The sequence below is a fragment of the Leptonychotes weddellii genome, chromosome 8 (assembly GCF_054177405.1).
Source record: "Leptonychotes weddellii isolate Sample4059 chromosome 8, ASM5417740v2, whole genome shotgun sequence".
NCBI classification, from domain to species: domain Eukaryota; kingdom Metazoa; phylum Chordata; class Mammalia; order Carnivora; family Phocidae; genus Leptonychotes; species Leptonychotes weddellii.
Window position 1 is genome coordinate 47,500,849 of NC_138376.1, and position 21,087 is coordinate 47,521,935.

General features: G+C 32.5%; 1 protein-coding gene across 1 annotated transcript in view; it reads right to left on the reverse strand.

Annotated features, from left to right (window-relative positions):
* The window catches only part of LOC115942605 (protein eyes shut homolog), a 486,269-nt gene that overhangs the window by 427,194 nt on the left and 37,988 nt on the right, over positions 1-21,087 (reverse strand). Inside the window, 1 exon segment of the mRNA XM_081827582.1 lies at positions 13,248-13,369. Coding sequence (XP_081683708.1) covers positions 13,248-13,369 — 122 coding nt within the window.

Consider the following 21,087-nt stretch of genomic DNA (forward strand, 5'->3'; position numbering starts at 1 on the left):
CTTTTCAAGAGATCTGCTTCTTTAAAAGAAAATAACTTGAATCAAGTACATAATTTAAATGAAATGAATAACAATAAGTGTCTCTCTCTAAAAGTTGGTACTAGAGGATGGATCCACTGACTGAAAATAATAAGACAAAGGTCCAATAGCATTCTAAACCATAAGCAAGTATGTGGCAATCAGGACAAGAATATTTAGTAGTTATCCAAAAATAAAACAAACAAACAAAAAACCACATTTCAAACCAGATTTTTAAAAAATGGATTTCTAACTCTTGTTTAAGCTAGGTATATGCACATTTATTCATTATAACATTAACTGAATGAACAGTCATTAATTTATTTACTCACAAGCCTTCATTAGGTTCTTGAAGCATGCAGGATGCTTGGTGTACAATAGCATTCAAAGGAGATAAAATGCATTTGCATAATTCTAGCAAGGGAAAGGGACATAAAATAAAGAAATGGATTTAAATAACCTAAAACTGCAAATCATGGTAAGTCTAGTAAGAAAAGAATATGGGATATTGGATTTGGAATAAAAGAGGTTTATTATAGACCATTTTAAGTTGATATCCAAGTCTTAAGGGCCTCAGGAGAAGGGATAAAGATAGGAAAAATTATAGTATATCAGGGAGAAGGAATAACAAAACCAAAACCAAACCAAAACAAAACAAAAACCTTCAGTGTATTTCAAACACTGAAGGAATACCAGTACAAGGTTTGGTGCTAGAAATTAGAATTATATATACACCCGTGTGTGTGTGTGTGTGTGTGTGTGTGTGTGTGTGTGTACACAGATGTTTTCCCCCTTTAATTATTTTTAATTAAAAAATACTTTGAGAACCATTTATATTCACTTTTTTTCTTCTAAGTTTATGATACATGCTAAAACAATAGCTGTATTCTCAATTACAGTATAAGTCAAGGATTAATGACTTGCCACAATACCACAGAAGTCCTAACCTCCAGTGTATTATAAAGGAATATAAAGAAATGTTTAGAATCCTAGTATATTTTATGTGAAGTAAACCCCAAAAATCACATTTCATAAGATTTTTATTTAACGTCCCAAAACATTTCAAGTGACTTTAAACCATAAGCACAAAATATTTCAAGTGACTTTAAACCATAAGCACAATCTCTTTTATGTGAAGTAAACCCCAAAAATCACATTTCATAAATTTTATTTAACTTCCCAAAATATTTCAAGTGACTTTAAACCATAAGCACAATCTCTTTAAACATAATGTTTAAAACTTTTGAAAAAGGAGACAGGTAGATCTTTAAAAGATCGGTATTGGTAAAGAATGGTTATAGTAGGGTATGCATTGTGATTTACTTTAAAAATCAAAACTAAATATGAAGAATATTTAGGCTATACCAATCATAACTTCTGATAAAAGAAAACATGTTTTCCTCTGGAAATATTTTTTATTGAAGTCGAAGAAAAAAGGTATGCTTCAGTCTGTTAATACGGGACATTGGGAAACATAATGGCGCATGTCTTCAAGTATGGCTTTGTAAAAGATAGAGAAATGTTCAAATGAACATCTCTTAAACTGATTCTGCATATGAAAATTGAAAGCATAAAGTAACATGGTAACTTTGTGGAAAAAATTTTTTTGACTAGCTCAAATGTGCTCTAAAGATCTAGGAAAAAAAATCATGAAATGTGTTTCTAATTCTTGTTTAAGCCTTTGCTACATATCAGCTGTCTTATTATTTTGGAAACTGCTGAATCCCAGCATGCACTGGAAATATTAGCAAATTTTTTTAGCCAAAAAATATGTGAAAAATAAATTAATTTGACAAAACATACCTAAGATATGTTAAATATTTTAATGTTCTCACAGGCATCTAGGAATATGAAGGTGTGTTTTCATTATCCACGTTAGGTAACCTGTAAAAGATTTTATCCTCCAGTAAAATACCTGCATATTTACTATTATAAGGTACATTTAGGAAATGTGCATATTATCTTAAAAATTTCTTTTTCTATATTTTCAATGACAAACAATACTGTTTTAGAGAAGTGAGAATTATTTCTAATCAAAGCCACTTCCACATTTATGCTAATTTGGGAGTAAATGACCCTCCACAAAGAAAAGAAATAAGCATAAAGAGAACTAACAACACAGATTTCCAATATACTAGAAAAATCTGTCAATTTATCTGCATGATCAATTCATACAGAATCAAACAATTTTGTATAATAAGTTTTCATCATTAAATTTATATTGAGACTCCTCAGTATCAGAAAAAGCATAACTTTGAACAACTATTTTATCACTGAGAGGGAAAAGAACGGCAGGCGACAATCAGAAAGAATGGAAAGTATTGAGTTCTGGAGAAAGAAGTCCTACATTCTATACTGCTTCTGTTAATAACATCTCATTGGGAAAATCAATTGATCTATATAACTTGGTTTTCTCATGAATGAAATAGGAATAATATCAGTGTATCACCTGGCCATAGTTATAGTAAAAGGCAAATTAGAACCAGTTATAAAAACCCTTTATTAAAAAACCAATATATGAATATACATTTATTTTTCATGCTGAAAAGAAATGTATTGGTGTTTTTTTGAATAGTTTACTCAGAGATTATTCAAAAGCACATTTTTTAAAGTCCAATAAATAGTGGGAGGAAAGAGGGTGGAAATGAGCTATGAGGAGACACAGGAAATTTTCTGAGTTAATGGATATGCTCTATATCTTGATTTTGGTGGTATTTACATGGGTAGATACAATTGCCAAAACTCTTTTAATTGTGTATATAAGATCTTTATATTTTATTATATGTAAACTAAACTCTAATTTAAAAAAAAAAAGGGCGGCACCTGTGTGGCTCAATCCGTTAAGCAGCAAACTCTTGATTTCGGCTCAGGTCATGATCTCAGGGTCCTAAGACTGAGCCTGGCCAGGGTCCACTCTCAACAGGGAGTCTGCTTGGGATTCTCTTTCTTCTTCTCCCTCTGCCACTCCCCCTGCTCTCTCTCTCTCTCTCTCTGTCAAATAAATAAATCAATCTAAAAAAAATAAAAACTTAAAAACAATTGAGCACCTTATGTAGAGGCTGTTTCTCTCTCTCTCTCTCTAAGATTTTATTTATTTGTGAGTGAGAGAGAGTGCACAAGCTAGGGGAGGAGCAGAGGGAGAGGGACAAACAGACTCCCCACTGAGTGGGGAGCCCCATGCAGGGATTGATGCCAGGACCCTGAGTCATGACCTAAGCTGAAGTCAGACACTTAACTGACTGAGCCACCCAGGCACCTCGAGGCCATTTCTCTTAAAAGATTACCCTGTCTACTCCCCGGAAAAAAAGGAAACAGTAAGGGAAGATAGGTTACTTAGAAAAATGAGGCTTTTGAATATGATTTTACTTTATCACTGTCTTCAAATAACATAATACCATGCCACATATAACATAAGAGCCTTACTAAAAATACAGTGATTTTCCTTTCCCTTCCTTTGTACTATTGTTATCAAAAAGCAATTTGACTTAATCAGTGAATTCTAAAGCCTATTTGTAAAGTTATAATTGGTCATAGGATGTATTCACCTGTCAAAGAAAGTATACTTACTCCTTGAATTACTATTTTTTTTGATGAAATTGGAACTATGTCAGGTTCCACTTTTCCACTGAGAGAAAGATAACTATTTAGTCTTTCATAAATTTGTTGGAACCTCAGTGATGGCTGCTCTCCCCTGGAAAGTGAGGGGTAGGCAGTGACAATATATGTATGATTTCATATCAAAGGCAAGACCAGTTCAAAGTCATCTGAAGCCATGAATCTGCAGTCACACAGACCTTGGTCTGATATTTGGGTTTGTCACTTTCTAACACTGTGATTTTGCTTAAGTTACTGAAAATATCCAAGTCTTGGTTCTCTCATATGTAAAATGGGCATATACAAAGCCTCACTGAGAGGTTTTATTCTAGTACAAAATGATACAAACTAGAAGTGTCTCATCAACTGCTTGTGTTAATGTAATATTAAATCTGTCCACAAAAATAATTTGATAAAATCTATCTAAAAAGGCTGACATACTTGGATTTTGCATTTTGAATTCTAGGAATTTATTGTCCAAATATACAAATATATGCATGCAAAGAGGCACGAATAATTAATTTCCCCAAACAATTGTTTATACTGGAAAAGATTAAAAATTCCCTAAGTGGTCACTATGCTATATTCATAAAATAAAGTATGGTGTAGCTATCCAAAAAGAAGGTGAAAGATCTACATACCGACATACATTTTGTTCAAAATTCTGGTTTTTAAAAAGGAAAACCTTCCATCTGCTAAAAGGTGGAACTCGTATTGCCATTGCCTGGATTAAAATTCTGTTATGGTCTTAACTTTTATATTAGTAATTATTTTACTTTTATATTAGCAATTTGGGTTCCTATATATAAATTAGGCAAAAAAACCCCAAAATTTTTAAAAAGAAAAAAAAATCTCTAGTAAAATCACATAATTTTGTATTTTCACTCAATATGTTAAAAATATGTTGATCAATATAGATTTTTACTTCTACTTGTTAAATGGCAAACTTTTTTTTCAGTTATATCCATAAAAAATTTTAAACATTTCCTTATAAGAAGCATGAAAAGTTCTAATATATAGTGTTTCATAATTTAAGGCATCTAGGATGCATTTACATATATTATAAACTGAGAGGAAGAAAAAAAAAATCATATGGCTAACTGGGAACAAACCTTCCCGCTGTCTGAAAGTCTACTTTGTAGTGTCCATAAGAAAAGCAGGCCAAAGCATCAACACGGATGCCAATACACAGACAGCAGAGGAGCCAGATGCTGTTGGCAAAACATGCTCCAGAGTGTGGCATCTGGGTCCAATAACTGCCATACAGAGCCCCATCTGTAGCTAAAGCTGTTGACTCTGCTTTGGGGGAAGAAAAATCAGAAATAAAGAAGGCAGTTAAATTCTAAACCATGCCAGGAATAGCAGAAGGCAGGTTGCAGTCAGCATTCAAATTACATCCCTAGCCCATTTTGCTTTTTAATGTCTAGAAACTGTGTAAACACTAAACTACGTTAACTCCAGTTGTTTTGAGATGAGCACACATAGGTAAATTCAGTGACTCGGAACACATAGATCACTTAAAGAGATTCGATATTCCTGCAAATATTCATTTTCCTAACATTTTTGTTCTCAAGGAATATAAGCATATAGTCAATGAAATACAATTTTCATTTGATTTATTAAAATGTATGCTATGTTAAGTACTCATTATGGTGTGCAATGTGAATTTCTTCAAAAGCATGAAATTTAAGAATATTCCCTGAAATTATTGATGTTTTCTTTGGACTGACTCTTCACAAAATGAAGTAAGAGATTCTTTGTATCTTTTACTGAGAGTCCTGAAATTTTTTTCAGTGGAAATCTGTGAGAAAACTTCAAGAGCTCTAAACTTTAACTAAACTCTTTCTTAAATACAAAGAATAATGTAATCTCTTTTTAGTGATCTCCATTTACTATACACACAAATATATAAAATGAAATAAGTTAATATCAATATGATCCCACAGATTCATCATTTATAAAAAGTTGCTCTAGTCTTATTCATACATGTATTTTTGAAAACATGATAAATGTTGGGAATAATAAAAACTAGGATATTTAGAGTTTAATACATATCAAGAAATGAGCTAAATACTTTGTGTACAGGATTTTATTTAATTATCATAACTCGGTGAGGTATAACTATTATTTTTCATACTTTCTAGATTAAAAAAAACCCTGAAAGCTTAAGGATATAAATAAAATTCCTTAACCTAATTCATACTAATCTTTAAGGATAAAACCAAATTTGATATCCTATATCCAGATACTCTGACCCTCAAATCCATGTTTTCTTTGTCTCTGTCTCTGTCCTCTCTCTCCCATATAAATAATATAAAACATAATTTGGTATAATCACTTCAGTAATGGCAGAAGAAAGACTTCTGAAAATCTACTCCTCCTTAAAAGAAACAAGAACAGTGGCAACATGGTCAAATCAAATTTCCCAGAACTCTGTAAATAAACTAAAGGCTTGCAAAAGTTGAAGAGTGTTTATTCAAGAAAAATGGTTGACTCTCATAAGCATAGTAACCTTTGTAGTGGTTACTTGCAGTATTCCCATTGCCTTTTCCCCAGCTCTGCAATAGACTTGAAAACCAACAGCACTGCAATTATGGCATCTGCTAAACCAACAGCCTAACTAACATCCACTGAGGAGCAGAACAGGTTTGGAACTCACCCAAAAGATCTTTCCCAGGAATGTCATTATTTCATTGGTCTGGTAACTGTATGAAAATTTCCATTGTCAGGAACAGACTTTACTTGACCTGACTCAAAGCTTACTCTTTTCAAAAAGCCTTATATAAAGGGCATTTATTAATAATAGTCAGTAGTAATTGCCTAATATTGTAGCTGCCTGAGGTGATGATTCCAGTTAAGGCTAAGAAGAGGCTAACCAATACACTTAAAATAAAAAGTGGGGAATGAGATGTTCATAGAGGTCTTTGAAAAGGTAGACTTATTCTTGGGAAATTAGAAGACAACACAACGTGAAAGTCTGCACAGGTCTAAGAAAGATAGGAAAAGACCTTAATCTCTTATTCCTGACTGACCTTGAGCCTCTTTGCAAGCAGATACTGGAGAATAAGACAGTTGTAAAATGCCTGGCTAAGTGTAGAATGCATGCCTCACCATATGCACACAGTAAGACTTGCAGATTTATTAGTTTGAGGAAATTATAGAAAATCTCTGTTAAATCTTTAGTTGACCACTAGATTAGCCAAACTTAGAGTTGAATAGCCACAAGTGACAAAGAAAATGATTTATAGAACTATTTCAGAAAAATCTCTAAACAATAGCAGAAACAAAAAAATTAAAAATATATATAATAAAAAATGCAGTAACAACTGTGAAGAAGCAGGATCTGATTTCCAGATTTGCCACATTCTACTCTTTAAAAGATCAAGTGTTCATAAAAAATTATGAGTCATACAGAGAAGTATGACACATATATAGAAATCTATAGAAATCTATATCCCCAAATAAACTCAAAGTAAGACACATAATAGCCTGAAGAAGGTGGGAGAGAATGAAGTAATGGTGGAGCAAAGTTTTTGTATACTATTGAAATTAAGTCAGTATTAATACTATGTAGATTGTAGGAGAAACTAGGAAACCAGGAGAAACTAGGAAGCCTCGATATTGGACTTACTTGACACAGATATTAAATCAACTAAAATAAATGAGTTCAAAGAAAAATAGAAGCCATATCTAAGTAATGAAAGAAAGTGGGGCACTTGGATGGCTTAGTCGGTTAAGCTTCCGACTCTTGATATTTGCTCAGGTTATGATCTCAGGGTCCTGAAATGGAGCCCCTCCTCACCTCCGCTATGGGTGTGGAGCCTACTTTAGATTCTTTCACACCCTTCCCTTTGCCCCTCCCTCCTGCTTGCATGCATGCACAGGCTCACGCACTCTCTCAAAAAAAGGAATAAATAGATAAGTGTGAGATTGATATTTTGCCAATTTGAGAATATAAAGAGATATCAATTATAAATAAGAACACAACAGAAATTCTGGAATTAAAAGTATAAAAAATAAAAGTTAAAAATTACTAGAGGGGCACACCACTAGATTTAAGTTGGTAGAAGAAGGAAGCAGTGCATTTGAAGATAAATCAATTAAGATTATGGATCCTGAAGATCAAAAAGAAAAATGAACAGAGCCTCAGTGACCTGTGGGACACCAGGAGAACATTAACATACACATGTGAGAGTTCTAGAATCAGAAGAGGGAGAGGGAAAAGAAGACATAAAATATTTAAAGAAATAAAGGCCAAAACTTTCTAAATTGATGAAAAATATTAATCTATACCCCCAAGAAGCTCATTGATTTCCAGGTAAAATAAACTCAAAGACATAAAAGGCTAATCAATCACATGATAATCAACCTGTCAAAAGACAAAGAATTTTGGTAGCATGAAGAGAAAATGATTCATTATGTACAAGGGATCCTCAGTACAATTAACAATTGACTTATCAGAAACCATGTAGTCCAGATATACTTTAAGTGCTGAAAGTAAAAGACTGTCAACCACGAATTCTGTATCTCTTAAAGCTATCCCTTAAGTTAAAGGAGAAATTAAGACATTCCCAGATAAAACAGAACTGGGAGAATTCATCACCTGCAGATCTGCCCTATAAGAAACAGAAAGAAAATCCTTTCGATTAAGATGAAAAGATACTAGACAGTAATCTGAATTCACACACAAAAATAAAGAGCACTGGTAACGGTAACCATATAGGTAAATATAAAAGGCAGTATAAAGGTATTTTTGCTTATTACTCTTTTCATTTCCTATCTGATTTAAAAGACAGTATATAAAATAATCCTATAAAATTGTGTTGATGGGTTTATAATAATAATAGCCTGAAGAAGGTGGGAGGGAATGAAGCAATGGTGGAGCAAAGTGTTTGTATACTATTGAAATTATGTCAGTATTAATACTACGTAGATTGTTTTAGGTTAAGAAGTTAATTGTAATCTATAGGAAACTACTAAGAAACTAATTAAAAATGTATAGTAAAAATAAAAAGGAAATTAAAGTGTAATACCAGGAAAAACCTAACACAAGAGAAGGCAACAACGGAGGAATAAAGGAACCAAAAAGACGTAACACGTAAAATAAAATGACATATATAAAACTCGATTTCATTAGTAATGTTAAATGTAAATTAAGTAGACATTTCAATAAAGATAGAATAGACAGAATGGGTTTTTAAGAACAAACAAATCATATCTTATCTATAAGAAAGAAGCTTTATATTCAAAGTCACAAATATGTTAAAAATAATAAGTTAGAAAAATATATACTATGCATCAATAATCAAAAAAGAGCTGAGACAGCTATACTAATGTCAGGCAAAATACACTTTAAGCAAAAAAAATGTTACTCAGGACAAAGAAGGACATTTTTATAAATATTTAAATCCGTCAAAGATCTAACAATTAGATCTTAGAGCCTTAAGATCTAACTTAAGTTAATGAAGCAAAATGTGGCAGACTGAAGGGATTAATAAATAATTTGACAATAACAATTGCAAACTTTAATTCTATAATGGATAGAACAAATTGGCGGAAAATGCAGGATATAAAAGACTTGATCAACATATAAACCAACTAGACCTAAAAGACCCCTATAGAACATTCCACATAACAACAGTGGAATATGCACTCTCGTCAAATACATATAGAACATATGTTAAGTTATAATATATGCCTCAGTTAATTTTAAAAGATTTGACTCACACAAAATAAGTTTTCTTGCCACAATAAAAGTAGAAATCATAAGAAAACTAGGGAATTTACAAATAAATGAAAATTAAACAACACACTCCCATATAACCAATGAGTCAAAGAATAAATAACATAGGAAACTAGGAAATATTCTGAGATAAATGAAAATGAATACACAAACTATCAAAAAATTATGAGATGTAGCTAAAGTAGTGCTTGGAGTGAAATTTACAGCTGTAAATACCTGTATTAAAAAAGAACAGAGATCTAGGGACGCCTAGGTGGCTCAGTCGGTTAAGTGGCTGCCTTTGGCCCAGGTCATGATCCCAGGGTCCTGGGATCGAGTCCCACATCGGGCTCCTTGCTCAGCAGGGAACCTGCTTCTCCCTCTTTCTCCCTCTGCTTGTGCTCTCTCTGTCAAATAAATAAAATCTTAAAAAAACAAAAACAAAAACAAAACAAAACAAAAAAAAGAACAGAGATCTCAAATCAATGATGTCACCACTGACCTAAAGAAACTAGAAAAAGAAAACTAAACCCAGACCAAGCAGAAGGAAGAAGATAATTAGATTAATGAAACAGAATAAAAAAGAATGGATAAAAACAATGAAACTCAAAATTGGTTCATTCAAAGGACACATATTGAACTAGACTGGCCAAGAAAAAATAGAGAAGACTCATACTACTAGTTCTGAAACAGAAAGATAATGGATTACTATAACCTTATAGAAATAAAGGGATTCTGAAGGGATACTATGAACAATTACATACCAACCAATTAGATAACCTAAATGAAATGGTCAAATTTCTGGAAAGATAAAAACTTCCTAAACCAACTTAAGAATAAAAAGAAAATCTTAACAGACTTATAACAAGGAGAGATATTGAATTAGTAATCAAAACTTTCCCACAAAATAACCCCATGATCAGATGGTGTTATTAGCAGATTTTACCAAACATTTAAAGAATAATTATTACCAATTCTTCTATAACTCTTCCAGTGGAGAAGGGGATAATTCTCAACACATTTCTATGTGTGTCCAAAATTATCCTGATACCAAAACCAGCCAAAGATATCACACACACAAAAAGAAAACTGCAGACCATTATGACTTTTATGAATATAGACACAAATTTGTTCAACAAAATACTAACAAACTGAATTCAGCAAGATTTAAAAAGGATTATATAACATAACCAATTGGAATTTATACAAAAAATGCAAGATTAGTTCAAAATTGTAAAATCAGTGAATACAGTGCACCATATTAATAGTGCATCAAACGCATTTGATAATATCCAAAATATTTTCATAAAAAAAGAGAATGTCTAGAATGTGCTACAAGTGCACCAATGAAATATCCACAGCTAACATTATACTCATTGGTGAAAGACCACATGATTTTCTTTTAAGCTCAGCAATAAGACAGGGATGTTCAGTCTCACCACCTCTATTCAACACTGTATTGGAGGTTTATTCAGAATAATTAGGCATGGAAAAAAAAATCCAGATTGGAAATGTAGAAGTAAAACTATATTATCAGATATGGAATATCTTGACGATTCTACAAAAAATTATTAGAACTAATAAATGAGGTCATCAAGGTTGCAGATTACATGACTGATATACAAAAATCAGTGGTATTCCTATATATTAGAGATGAAAATTTTTAAAAATGATATCTGCATGGAGCACTGGCTGTTACGTGCAAACAATGAATCATAGAACACTACATAAAAAACTAATGATGTAATGTATGGTGGTTAACATAACATAATAATTAAAAAAATGACATTAAGAGAACAATTCCATTTTTGAGAACATCAAAATAAATCAAATTCTTAAGAATAAACTTAACAAGGAAATGGAATACTTGTACATTGAAAACTACAAAACATGGTTGAAAACATTAAAGAAGCTATAAATAAATGGAAAGACATTCCATGAACATGTATTGGAAGACTCATTATTATTAATATAGCAATATTTTCCAAATAGACATCCAGATTCAATGCAAACCCTATTAAAATCCCGGCTGCCTTTTTTGTTCTGCAGAAATTGATAAACTGATACTAAAATTCATACGGAAATGCAAGGATCTCAGCCAACACTAAACAATCTTGAAACAGAAAAAAAAAAAAGAAAAAAAAAGTTAGAGAGACACTTCCTGATTTTAAAATCACTAAAAGCTACAATAAGAGAAAGTGGTACTGGATAAAAAAAAAAAAAAAAAGGCAAAGGTCAGTGAAATAGAATTGAGAATCCAGAAATAATCTCTCATGTTTTGTTCAAATGATTTAAAGGAAGGGTGCCAAGGCAATTTAATGTAGAAAAATATCTATTTGCAAAAGAATGAAGATGGACCCTTCCCTCATGCCATACACACACAAAATAATTAACTCAAAATGATTACCAAAATATAAAGGCTAATACTATAAAACTCTTAGAAGAAAATAGAGGAATAAACCTTTGCAACTCCAAGTCAGACAACAGTTTCTCAGCTATGATACCAGAAGTGGAAGTGACAAAAGAAAACATAGATCAGTTGATCTTCATAAAAATTAAAATTGTGCTTCAAAGGGTACCATTAAGAAAGTGAAAACATAACCCACATAATGGGAGGAAATATTTACAAATCATATCTGATTAGGGACTTGTATCCAAAATATATAAAAATTCCTACAAAAAAGGACAAGCCGATTCCCAGATGGGTAAAAATTTGAAGAGATATATCTTCAAAGAATATATATACACCCTGCCAAAAAGCACATCATAAGATGGTTAACATCATTAGTCCTTACGTAAATGCAAATCAAATGCATATTGAAATACCACTTCACACCCCCCTAGGATGTCTAAAATGAAAAGACATACATCAAATATTGACAAGGGTGTGGAGAAATTGATATTCTCATAGCTTGCTGGTAGGTTTGTAGAATAGTGCATCCACTTTGGAAAAGACCTGAAAGTTCCTCTAAAAGTTAAACATAGAGTTAACTATGATCCAGCAATTCCCCAACTAGTTACATATTCAAAAGAATTGGAAATATATGTTCACACACATACTTGTGCATTAATATTTGTAACAGCATTATTCATAGCAGTCAAAAAGTAAGAACAACCTAAATGTCCACCAACTGAAAAATAGATAAAGGTCTTATAACCATACAATGTAATAATATTTGGCTATAAAAATGAATGAACTGCTGATACTTGCTGTAGCATAAACCTTGAAAACATGATGTTAAGTGTGATAAGCCAGTCAAAAAAGATCACATATTGCATGATTCCATTCATGTGAAATGTGCAGAATAGGTAAATCCATACAGAGAGAAAACAGATTAGTGGTTTTCAGGGCCTGGGGGAGGAGAGCATGGGGAGGGAGTTAACTATGATCCAGCAATTCCCCAACCAGGCGCCCCCAGAATTTCTATTTAGAGCTTATTCAGATTTTTCATCTAGAAACTAATACAATGGGATTATGGAAAATGTGGACTAATTAATGTAAAATTTATCAATAATTTGGTGAAAGTAACCCAAATTCATGATAATCTCTAGGTAATAAACTGAAAGTTTTAATTCAATGGACCCATGAAGGAGTCATACTGTGGCACGCATTTTGCAGGGAATGATCCAAAACACTGAGATGACAAAAGCATGTTTTGAGAAATAAATGCATTTGTAACACGTGTCAGATCTGGACATTGAAATGCAACACGTGTCAGATCTGGACATTGCATTTCCAAGTTTAACACAAATTTCAAATGAATGTCGACACTATCTTGTCAGGAAATGGCTCTTTATCTTGAGATCATTATTTTAATTATGGATGAAAAATGAAAACAGTGTCTGGAATTATCCCAAGGACACTGAATACTCCAAGTAATTTCATGAAGAAACCGATAAATACATTACTCACTGATAGCTATTGTAGAGGTCAGTACAGGTAGAATTGTTCTTACAAGGATTCATTTTGCAGTCATTGGATTCTTGTTCACAAAACCTTCCTTCCCAACCAGCTAAGCAGACACACTGGTAGCTCTAAGGGAATATGAAAATTATACAACCTTTATGTTATTTCTTTCTATGAAGCCTATACTCCAGTTATTACTCCTGGCTATTTTGATCTCTGTCAATTTATGCCTATTTTAATTTTTATAGAATGTCAATACTTCTCCAAAATTACTTTTACCACAGTTTAAAAACTACGTGAACAGTTTCTTTAGTATTTAATTCAATAGAAATAAATATGTATTATTCTCAGGACACAAAACTCTTGGTTTTGTTAAATATCTTAATATAAAAATAGTGTCTTAGTGATATGAGGTTAGTGATCGTGTAAAACTAAATAACTAAATACATAACTCAGCAACTAGTTCATGAGTTAAAAAAAATATAACTACAACAAATAAACCTGACAGTTTTGTGGCATTATTTACAAATAATTAATCTACATCAACATAGTATTGTTGGTCAACTGAAGTTGCAAAACTTTGAATATCATTTTTCTAAGAGATAGAGTAGGCCAATAACAATATTCAAAATACTAAAAGTAAAATCACTTTTCCAGGATTGGGAAAACAAACAAAAGAAAACATCTCAAAGTACTGTGGGACAATAATTTATATATTAGAAATACTTTCAAAGAACAGAACTCTTGTAAAAAAATAGAATTTGGGCTTGTTTACATTTAGAGATTCTAGATTTAGAATAATGAAAAAATACTAAAATCAATGTTAGCTGTTCTCTTAATCATCACTGTTCCATACAGTAGCCACTAGCCACATGTGGTTATAGAGCATTGACATGTGGCTGGTATCAACTGAGATGTGATTGAATTTGAAGATTTAGTATGCAAAAAAGAATGTAAAGCATTTTACTAATAATTTTATTACTTACATGTTATAATGGTAATGATTTGGATATAAAGAGTTAAACAAAACATATTAAAATTGTATTGTGGCTGCTAGAAAACTTAAAACACACACACAGGTCTCATTACTTTTCTGTGTTAGATGATGGCAACCCAGTTTCTCCACTTGCAAATAGAGTTAAGAAGTCTACATAGTTATATGCACATATATGAGGAGCAGGAGCTCTCTGGGATTAAAGAACCTGTTCTACTTTAATACATTCCAGTTTCTTGAGGAGGTCTGGCACCTAATAGATGCTTAATACATGTTGGTTGAACGCATGAAAAAGAATAAATATGATAGGAAAAGTAAAAGCTGAAATAACCAAAATGTATTTCAAAAGGATTCTATATGTTTGCTAGAGGTGGAGAGCAAATTTGTTTTGAGCATTACAGTCAAACAACATATTAATCAGAGAAATAAATTCATGCTCCATGTATTTTCATTTAGGTTACAATAATTCAAATGTATGAGAAATGCCACTGAGTATTCTCCTTTGGTTTAATAGGGTCAGTTGGTTTGCTATGGCTTGTGAGCAGCTGAAAAGCAGAGGGGGATGAGAGTCACCACATTGTCAACACTGGGCTTTATTCTTGACATATGTGTTAATTCTCCAGGGTACTCATTAATACTACTCATGGCTTGCAGGATCTTAGCTGTAATTTTCTCATGCATTGTGGCCCCTACATTGTTAATGTTCTCAATGAGTTTGGTTACATTTGGAAAGTTTTCACTGATTGTATTTGACTTATTATTTTTCCTTCCCTTTTTTGTAGGCATTGATAAAGGCCTTACATGAAAATTGATGTAATTATTATATTTATTTGAAATGAAAGCAATTCTATGGTAAGCAAGGCAAGTGCCTGCTGTAGGTAAATGGGGAAAACTACCCAACTCAGTGATGGAAATTAAGGCAGAGTGGGATGGAAAAACATATGCATAAGTCTGTGGGACAAATGAGGTGCCCTGTTCACTTTCTAAGAGGTATGAATCATTTTTGTAAAGACAAAAACACAAGTCTACTACTGTAGACTTTTATTTTGACATCTCAGTAATAATTTGAAATGAATTTAGCAAGTGAGTCAAAAAGCCAATCAAATATCTTTTCCATTAAAGCCATACATTCCTTAAAAGCTAATAATTATTGGTATTCTTGATGATTTAATAATTAGTGGAAAATTATCATCAATTTAATGGTGCAATTATCATTACATTGTCAGGTACCACAGCAGTGATCTCTACATATGATAAAATCTGTACAAAAAGGAAACATAAAAAAATGAGGAATTAGATTTTTTAAATAATTAAACATTAAAACTATAAATTTTGAAGAAAGCAGAAATGAATATGAACTAGCAATCACCCGGAGTTCAAGTATTTCTATTCATCTGTTGCTCACATAATTCAGAAGCGTTTTTCTGAATTTAGACATTCTTTGTACAAAGCTCTTATCCATTCAACATTGAAAAGTTAATTCCAGTAATTTTAAATAATAGTTAAAGCTAAAATACTATTTTTTAAACCATATTACCAAAAACCATATTGTCCAAAAATAACAAAAGAGAGTAACCACAGATTTAGGAAGCTCTCCAGACCTATTCTGGATAAGTACAAAGAAATCTCACTGAGGGAGAATTAAAGATGGAGAGTGAATTTTAAAAGCAACCGAGGAATAAAGACATATTACTTTCAAAGGGCCAAGACTGACATCTTACTTCCCAATAGTGGAAGCAAGAACCTAGTAACAAATATTCTAATGGAATGAAAGAAAATAACTGTCAACCTAAAAGTCTATCCACAGTAAAAAATACCCTTTTTGGGAAAGGAGAATAAACACATTTTTAGAAAACCAACACCTCAAAATTTACTGCAATGTTTAAGATTGTGGGTATTTGGTGACAGCCAGCCAGGATTTCAACTAAGCTCCATGAATTATTAACTCTGTAATCATAACCATGTTATTAATCTCAAAAACATCAGAAATAACGGTACCTGATTGATAAGAGTGTGAGGATTAAATGAGTACTTAGTATAGAACTTCATATGATATCTGACTTACAGTAAGATACCAGTAAATTTTAACTAAAATATTCTTTTTTGTGGGGGAGGGGCAAAGGGAGAGGAAGAGAGAATCTTAAGCAGGCTCCACGCCTACCCGGAGCTCAGTCTCACAACCCTAAGATCATGACCTGAGCCGAAATCAAGACTCAGACACTTTAACAGACTGAGCTACCCAGTCACCCCTAAAATGTTCTTTTATCCAGTGAATTATTCAGGTAGTCTGAACTATTCCTCAGTCTCTGATTCCTGCTTCTTTGACATTTTTCCACCTGGAATGCTTTTGCTTATTTCCCCCAAACCCAAATTTCCAAAGTTTATTCTTCCCTCAAGGCGAAAATAAATGTCACATTCTAACTTAACCTGGATCATTTCCTACAGTATACTTTCTTCTCTCACAATTACTATTTTACCTTTTTTGATACTTTTAAAGTACATTAGTTATTCATGTATATATTCTGTTTTCCACTTAGTACTTATGATATTTAAAATATTTTATTGTGTTTTTCTCTAATGTAAAATATAAATAAAAATATAAATTCTAAGAAGGCAGGGACTTAATGTTTTTGCTCAATTACCATCAGTATTTGGAATACTGTTTATATCTGACTAAAAGAATGGATGTTAGAACATAGAATATACATGATATTAATTGGAAATAATATAGTCATAGTGAATATTATGTTTAAGAACTTTTTAGATATTAAATCATCTCATTTTCCTAATAAGAAAAAGTATATTTTAGAATACATTTAATAACCCTTCATATAAACATTCAACTAAAAACCAGTTCTATAACTAAGGATTGGAAATCCCAATAAAAGAAAAATTGAATTAGTTCCATTATAAAAAGTGTTTACATATTCAGATCATTATATTTGATTCAATCTTAGCCACAAAATTTATCTTACAAAAATATTTCCTGTGTAAAACTTACTTTTAGATTCCTGAAAATTTAGATACACACCAAAAGAATAAAAATAACAAAATTTTCAAATTGTGGTCTCTTTCTGATACATTATTCATATCTAGGCAGAAAAACAAATACTTCTTTTTTCTTTAATAACAATTTTTAAAAATGAAGTAAAATTCATAATAAATTCAGTCCTTGTAAGAATAATGAGCTCTGCCTATTGACTTATAGTCTGTTTCCTTTTAATGCTATTTTTAGAATTCATTTTAATCTATAAAGACCTGCAAAATTGGCTATAGACACAAAGACTGCCAAATACTGGATATAATGATACTCAAGTTTAGATATAATACAGTAATATTTATTCTTAAAAACAAACAAAGCTATGTTGATATGGTTTCTTTCAACTGCAGAAAGTGATTTATCTTGGTTCTTAAAATCTAAAGTGAAATAATATGTATTTTCTGACAGAAAGTTAATGGAATATTTAAAAACAATTTCTGTAAAAAGTTGTAAGTGCTGAATTTGACTGAACATATTTTGAAACAAGGCAATGAAAATACATGTTAAATTGAGTGGTACTTTGAAGGCAGAACTGTTTTAGCAAAACACAGTTTCTTTAACGTGGGGAAATGTAACATATGAAGAGAATGAAAAGCCACATGTTAGATGCGAATGTTGATAGGGCATAAATCAAATTATAATGACCTTTTAAAAACACTCTCTAAAGGAAATATAAACCTGTAAGAAACTCAGTCATTGTTTTCATGTAAAGATTTTTTTTTTTTTTGGTTAGTAATAAGAAAAGCATATTACTATTTTAGTGCCTATTCTAAATGAGGAAATGGCTTTAAGTACAAATTTCCACTTTCATTACAATTAGTTATTTCATTATAATTAATTCATTATAATTTCATTCTCTTACTGAATGTCCTACCTTAGTAAATAAACTATTTGCAATAGTTTCCAAAAGGTTTCTTTACCTATAACATTTTCTTTTCTTTTTTTTTTTTTAAGATTTTATTTATTTATCTGAGAGAACATAAGCAGCGGGGAGGGGCAGAAGGAGGGAGCTGTGGGGAGGGAGCAGTGGAAGGGGCAGAGGGAGGAGCATACTCCCTGCTGATTAGGAAGCCCAACTTGGGGCTTGATCCTAAGACCCAGAGATCATTACCTGAGCTGAAGGCAGGTGCTTAACCAGCTGAACCACCCAGGCGCCCCTCAATTTGTTAATTCAGTGACATTTATTTTCACTATTGAAAAGAAAAATTTCATTTTAACTTTGAATCATGTCCCTGAATAACTGTTTTTCAGGGCATAACTTCTCCAACAAACTTTCCTCCTGATAACTGGCTTCTTTATTATTGAAATTATTTCTACTCTTATTTGGTCAGTTTTCCTTTATTTTTCAACTGATACTGTCATTCCATGATTTGTTTTTTTTTAAATTCTGACAGAAAGGTGGAGAATAAAACCACTCTTAGGAAACATAGTTGTAACCATAAAACAAAACCTTAAGTTTTGATTTTATAAAACATTCAACTAAAAACCAGTTCTATAACTACGGATTAGAAATCCCAATAAAAGAAAAATTGGATTAGTTCCAGGTGCCCCACCTTTAACAGTCTTTCTTTCTTTTTCCTTCCTTCCTCTCTTTCTTTCCTTTTTTTCTTTTCTTTCTCTTCTTCTTCCTTTTTCTCTTTCTTTCTTCTCTCTTTCTTTCCTCTCTCTCTCTCTCCTTCCTTCCTGCCTTTCCTCCCTTTTTTCTTTCCTTTTTTTTTTAAACTAGACTAGAAGGGCTTAGGCTACCAGTACCAGAATTTTATTCTTTACTAATATTATAGCTACTGTGGGGGCGCCTGGGTGGCTCAGTTGGTTAAGCGACTGCCTTCGGCTCAGGTCATGATCCTGGAGTCCCTGGATCGAGTCCCGCATCGGGCTCCCTGCTCGGCAGGGAGTCTGCTTCTTCCTCTGGCCCTCCCCCCTCTCATGTGCTCTCTCTCATTCTCTCTGTCTCAAATAAATAAATAAAATCTTAAAAAAAAAAAATATTATAGCTACTGTGGGAAAATAACTCATCTGCCATCAGACACATTTCTAGTATCCTGAATACTACTTTCCATATTGATTCAATTTGACAACTGGAGATATAGTCTATTACCCAAAGCTTTATCCCCAGGACATATATAATATTTAAGAATACAAAAACTGTAATCTTCCAAAAGACTATCACAAACATAAAGATGCCAAAATATGAATGCAATTCTGCTATAGATAGTGTAGATATTTGGGACAATTACTTTTTGGTCTGAAAGTCAAATGACAATGATAATGCAAGCACATCATAAACTAAACATCACTTATTTCCCCCCATCAGGCTTTTTCTAAAATATTTCACAGAAAGAGGGCTCCTGGGTGGCTTAGTCGGTTAGGTGTCAGACTCTTGGTTTTGGCTCAGGTCATGATCTCAGGGTCTTGAGATCCAGCCCCAGATCGGCCCAGCGCTGGGTGGGGAGTCTGCTTGGGACTCTTTCCCCCTCCCTCTCCCTGTGCTCCTCCCTCTGCTTGCATTCTCTCGCTCTTAAATAAATATATAAATAAATAAATAAATATAAAAAAATATTTCACAGAAAGATAATATATAGTTCCTTCTCTCATACTGTTTTCTGGCACATTAGAAAGCCCACAGAATTTCACATCTTTTATTACTCAAAGCTGTCTTAAACAATAGATTATTTGGTCCAGTGGTTTTAAAAATTTTTGTTAATTTTTGTAGAAGCCCTCATACAAACATAATTCCCTAGGGAGTGAAAGGAAATAAAGCAGCATAAAGCAGATCTGCTCTGAGCGAAACAAGGAAAGGAAGTACAGAGCCCTACCCATTGAGCTGTCCTAGCCACTCTCTCCCTTCCCCACCTGTCCATGAAGACATTATTAAGCCCCAATGAGTCTCCAAACACAAACTGAAGAACACTGATCCAACCAACCTATTTCATTTTATAATGAGGAAACTGAACTCATGGAGGTTAAATTAATTTGTTCAAGCTACTGTAACTAGCTGATGGCAAACTGGAATTAGAACTCATGTCTCTTGATTCCCCATGGTATTCCCAAATGTAGCCTTAAAAAATCAATTCAAAACATCTGGTAAATTAGCAAATTCAGAAATGTATTTTTTGAGATGTACCTTGAAGACAATCTGAGAATTTTAAGGCAATCTTCAAATCACGTACATTGAATAATCCTCTTACATGAATTTCCATATTCTTTTTTTCTCTGTGTACCAGAAAGTTGCCAGATGGTCTAGTTGATACCAACATGATGCCAGGCAAACAGCAGTGACCAATAATCATTATCCTTACTCTCATAATAGAGATGGCAAAGGAGAAAGTCATGATATTAACATTATAACTGATATTAACTGGTTTATAACTGATGTTGTAAACATGCAGCTTGAACTGTACAAATATAGACTAAAGAGAACCACCCTGATTCTATGGGTTATTTTCAGGTTAGACATAGCAATGCTCATCTTCACTGAACTTGACAGTGATAGAGAGCAGAGCAAGTAAAAAATCACTGCTTCCAAAATGAACAAGCTTCTGACAAACATAAGCCCTTTTTGCTTTCTTTCTTGAAAGCATGCATGTAATAACATTAAGCTCTATTACTCCAATAGTCACTGGGAAGGCTTAAAGTAATATTGTTAGTATTTAGGGTTTTCAAGGAAATGTAAAACAGCCACACCGTTTTCAAAATTCTGACATACAAATATAAAGATATATTGTAGGGTAAGGAAATTGTTATTGAAGCAATCATAACTTTACAGAAATTTTCAAGAAATTTAAATGGGCTCATGAAGAAATATTCACCTC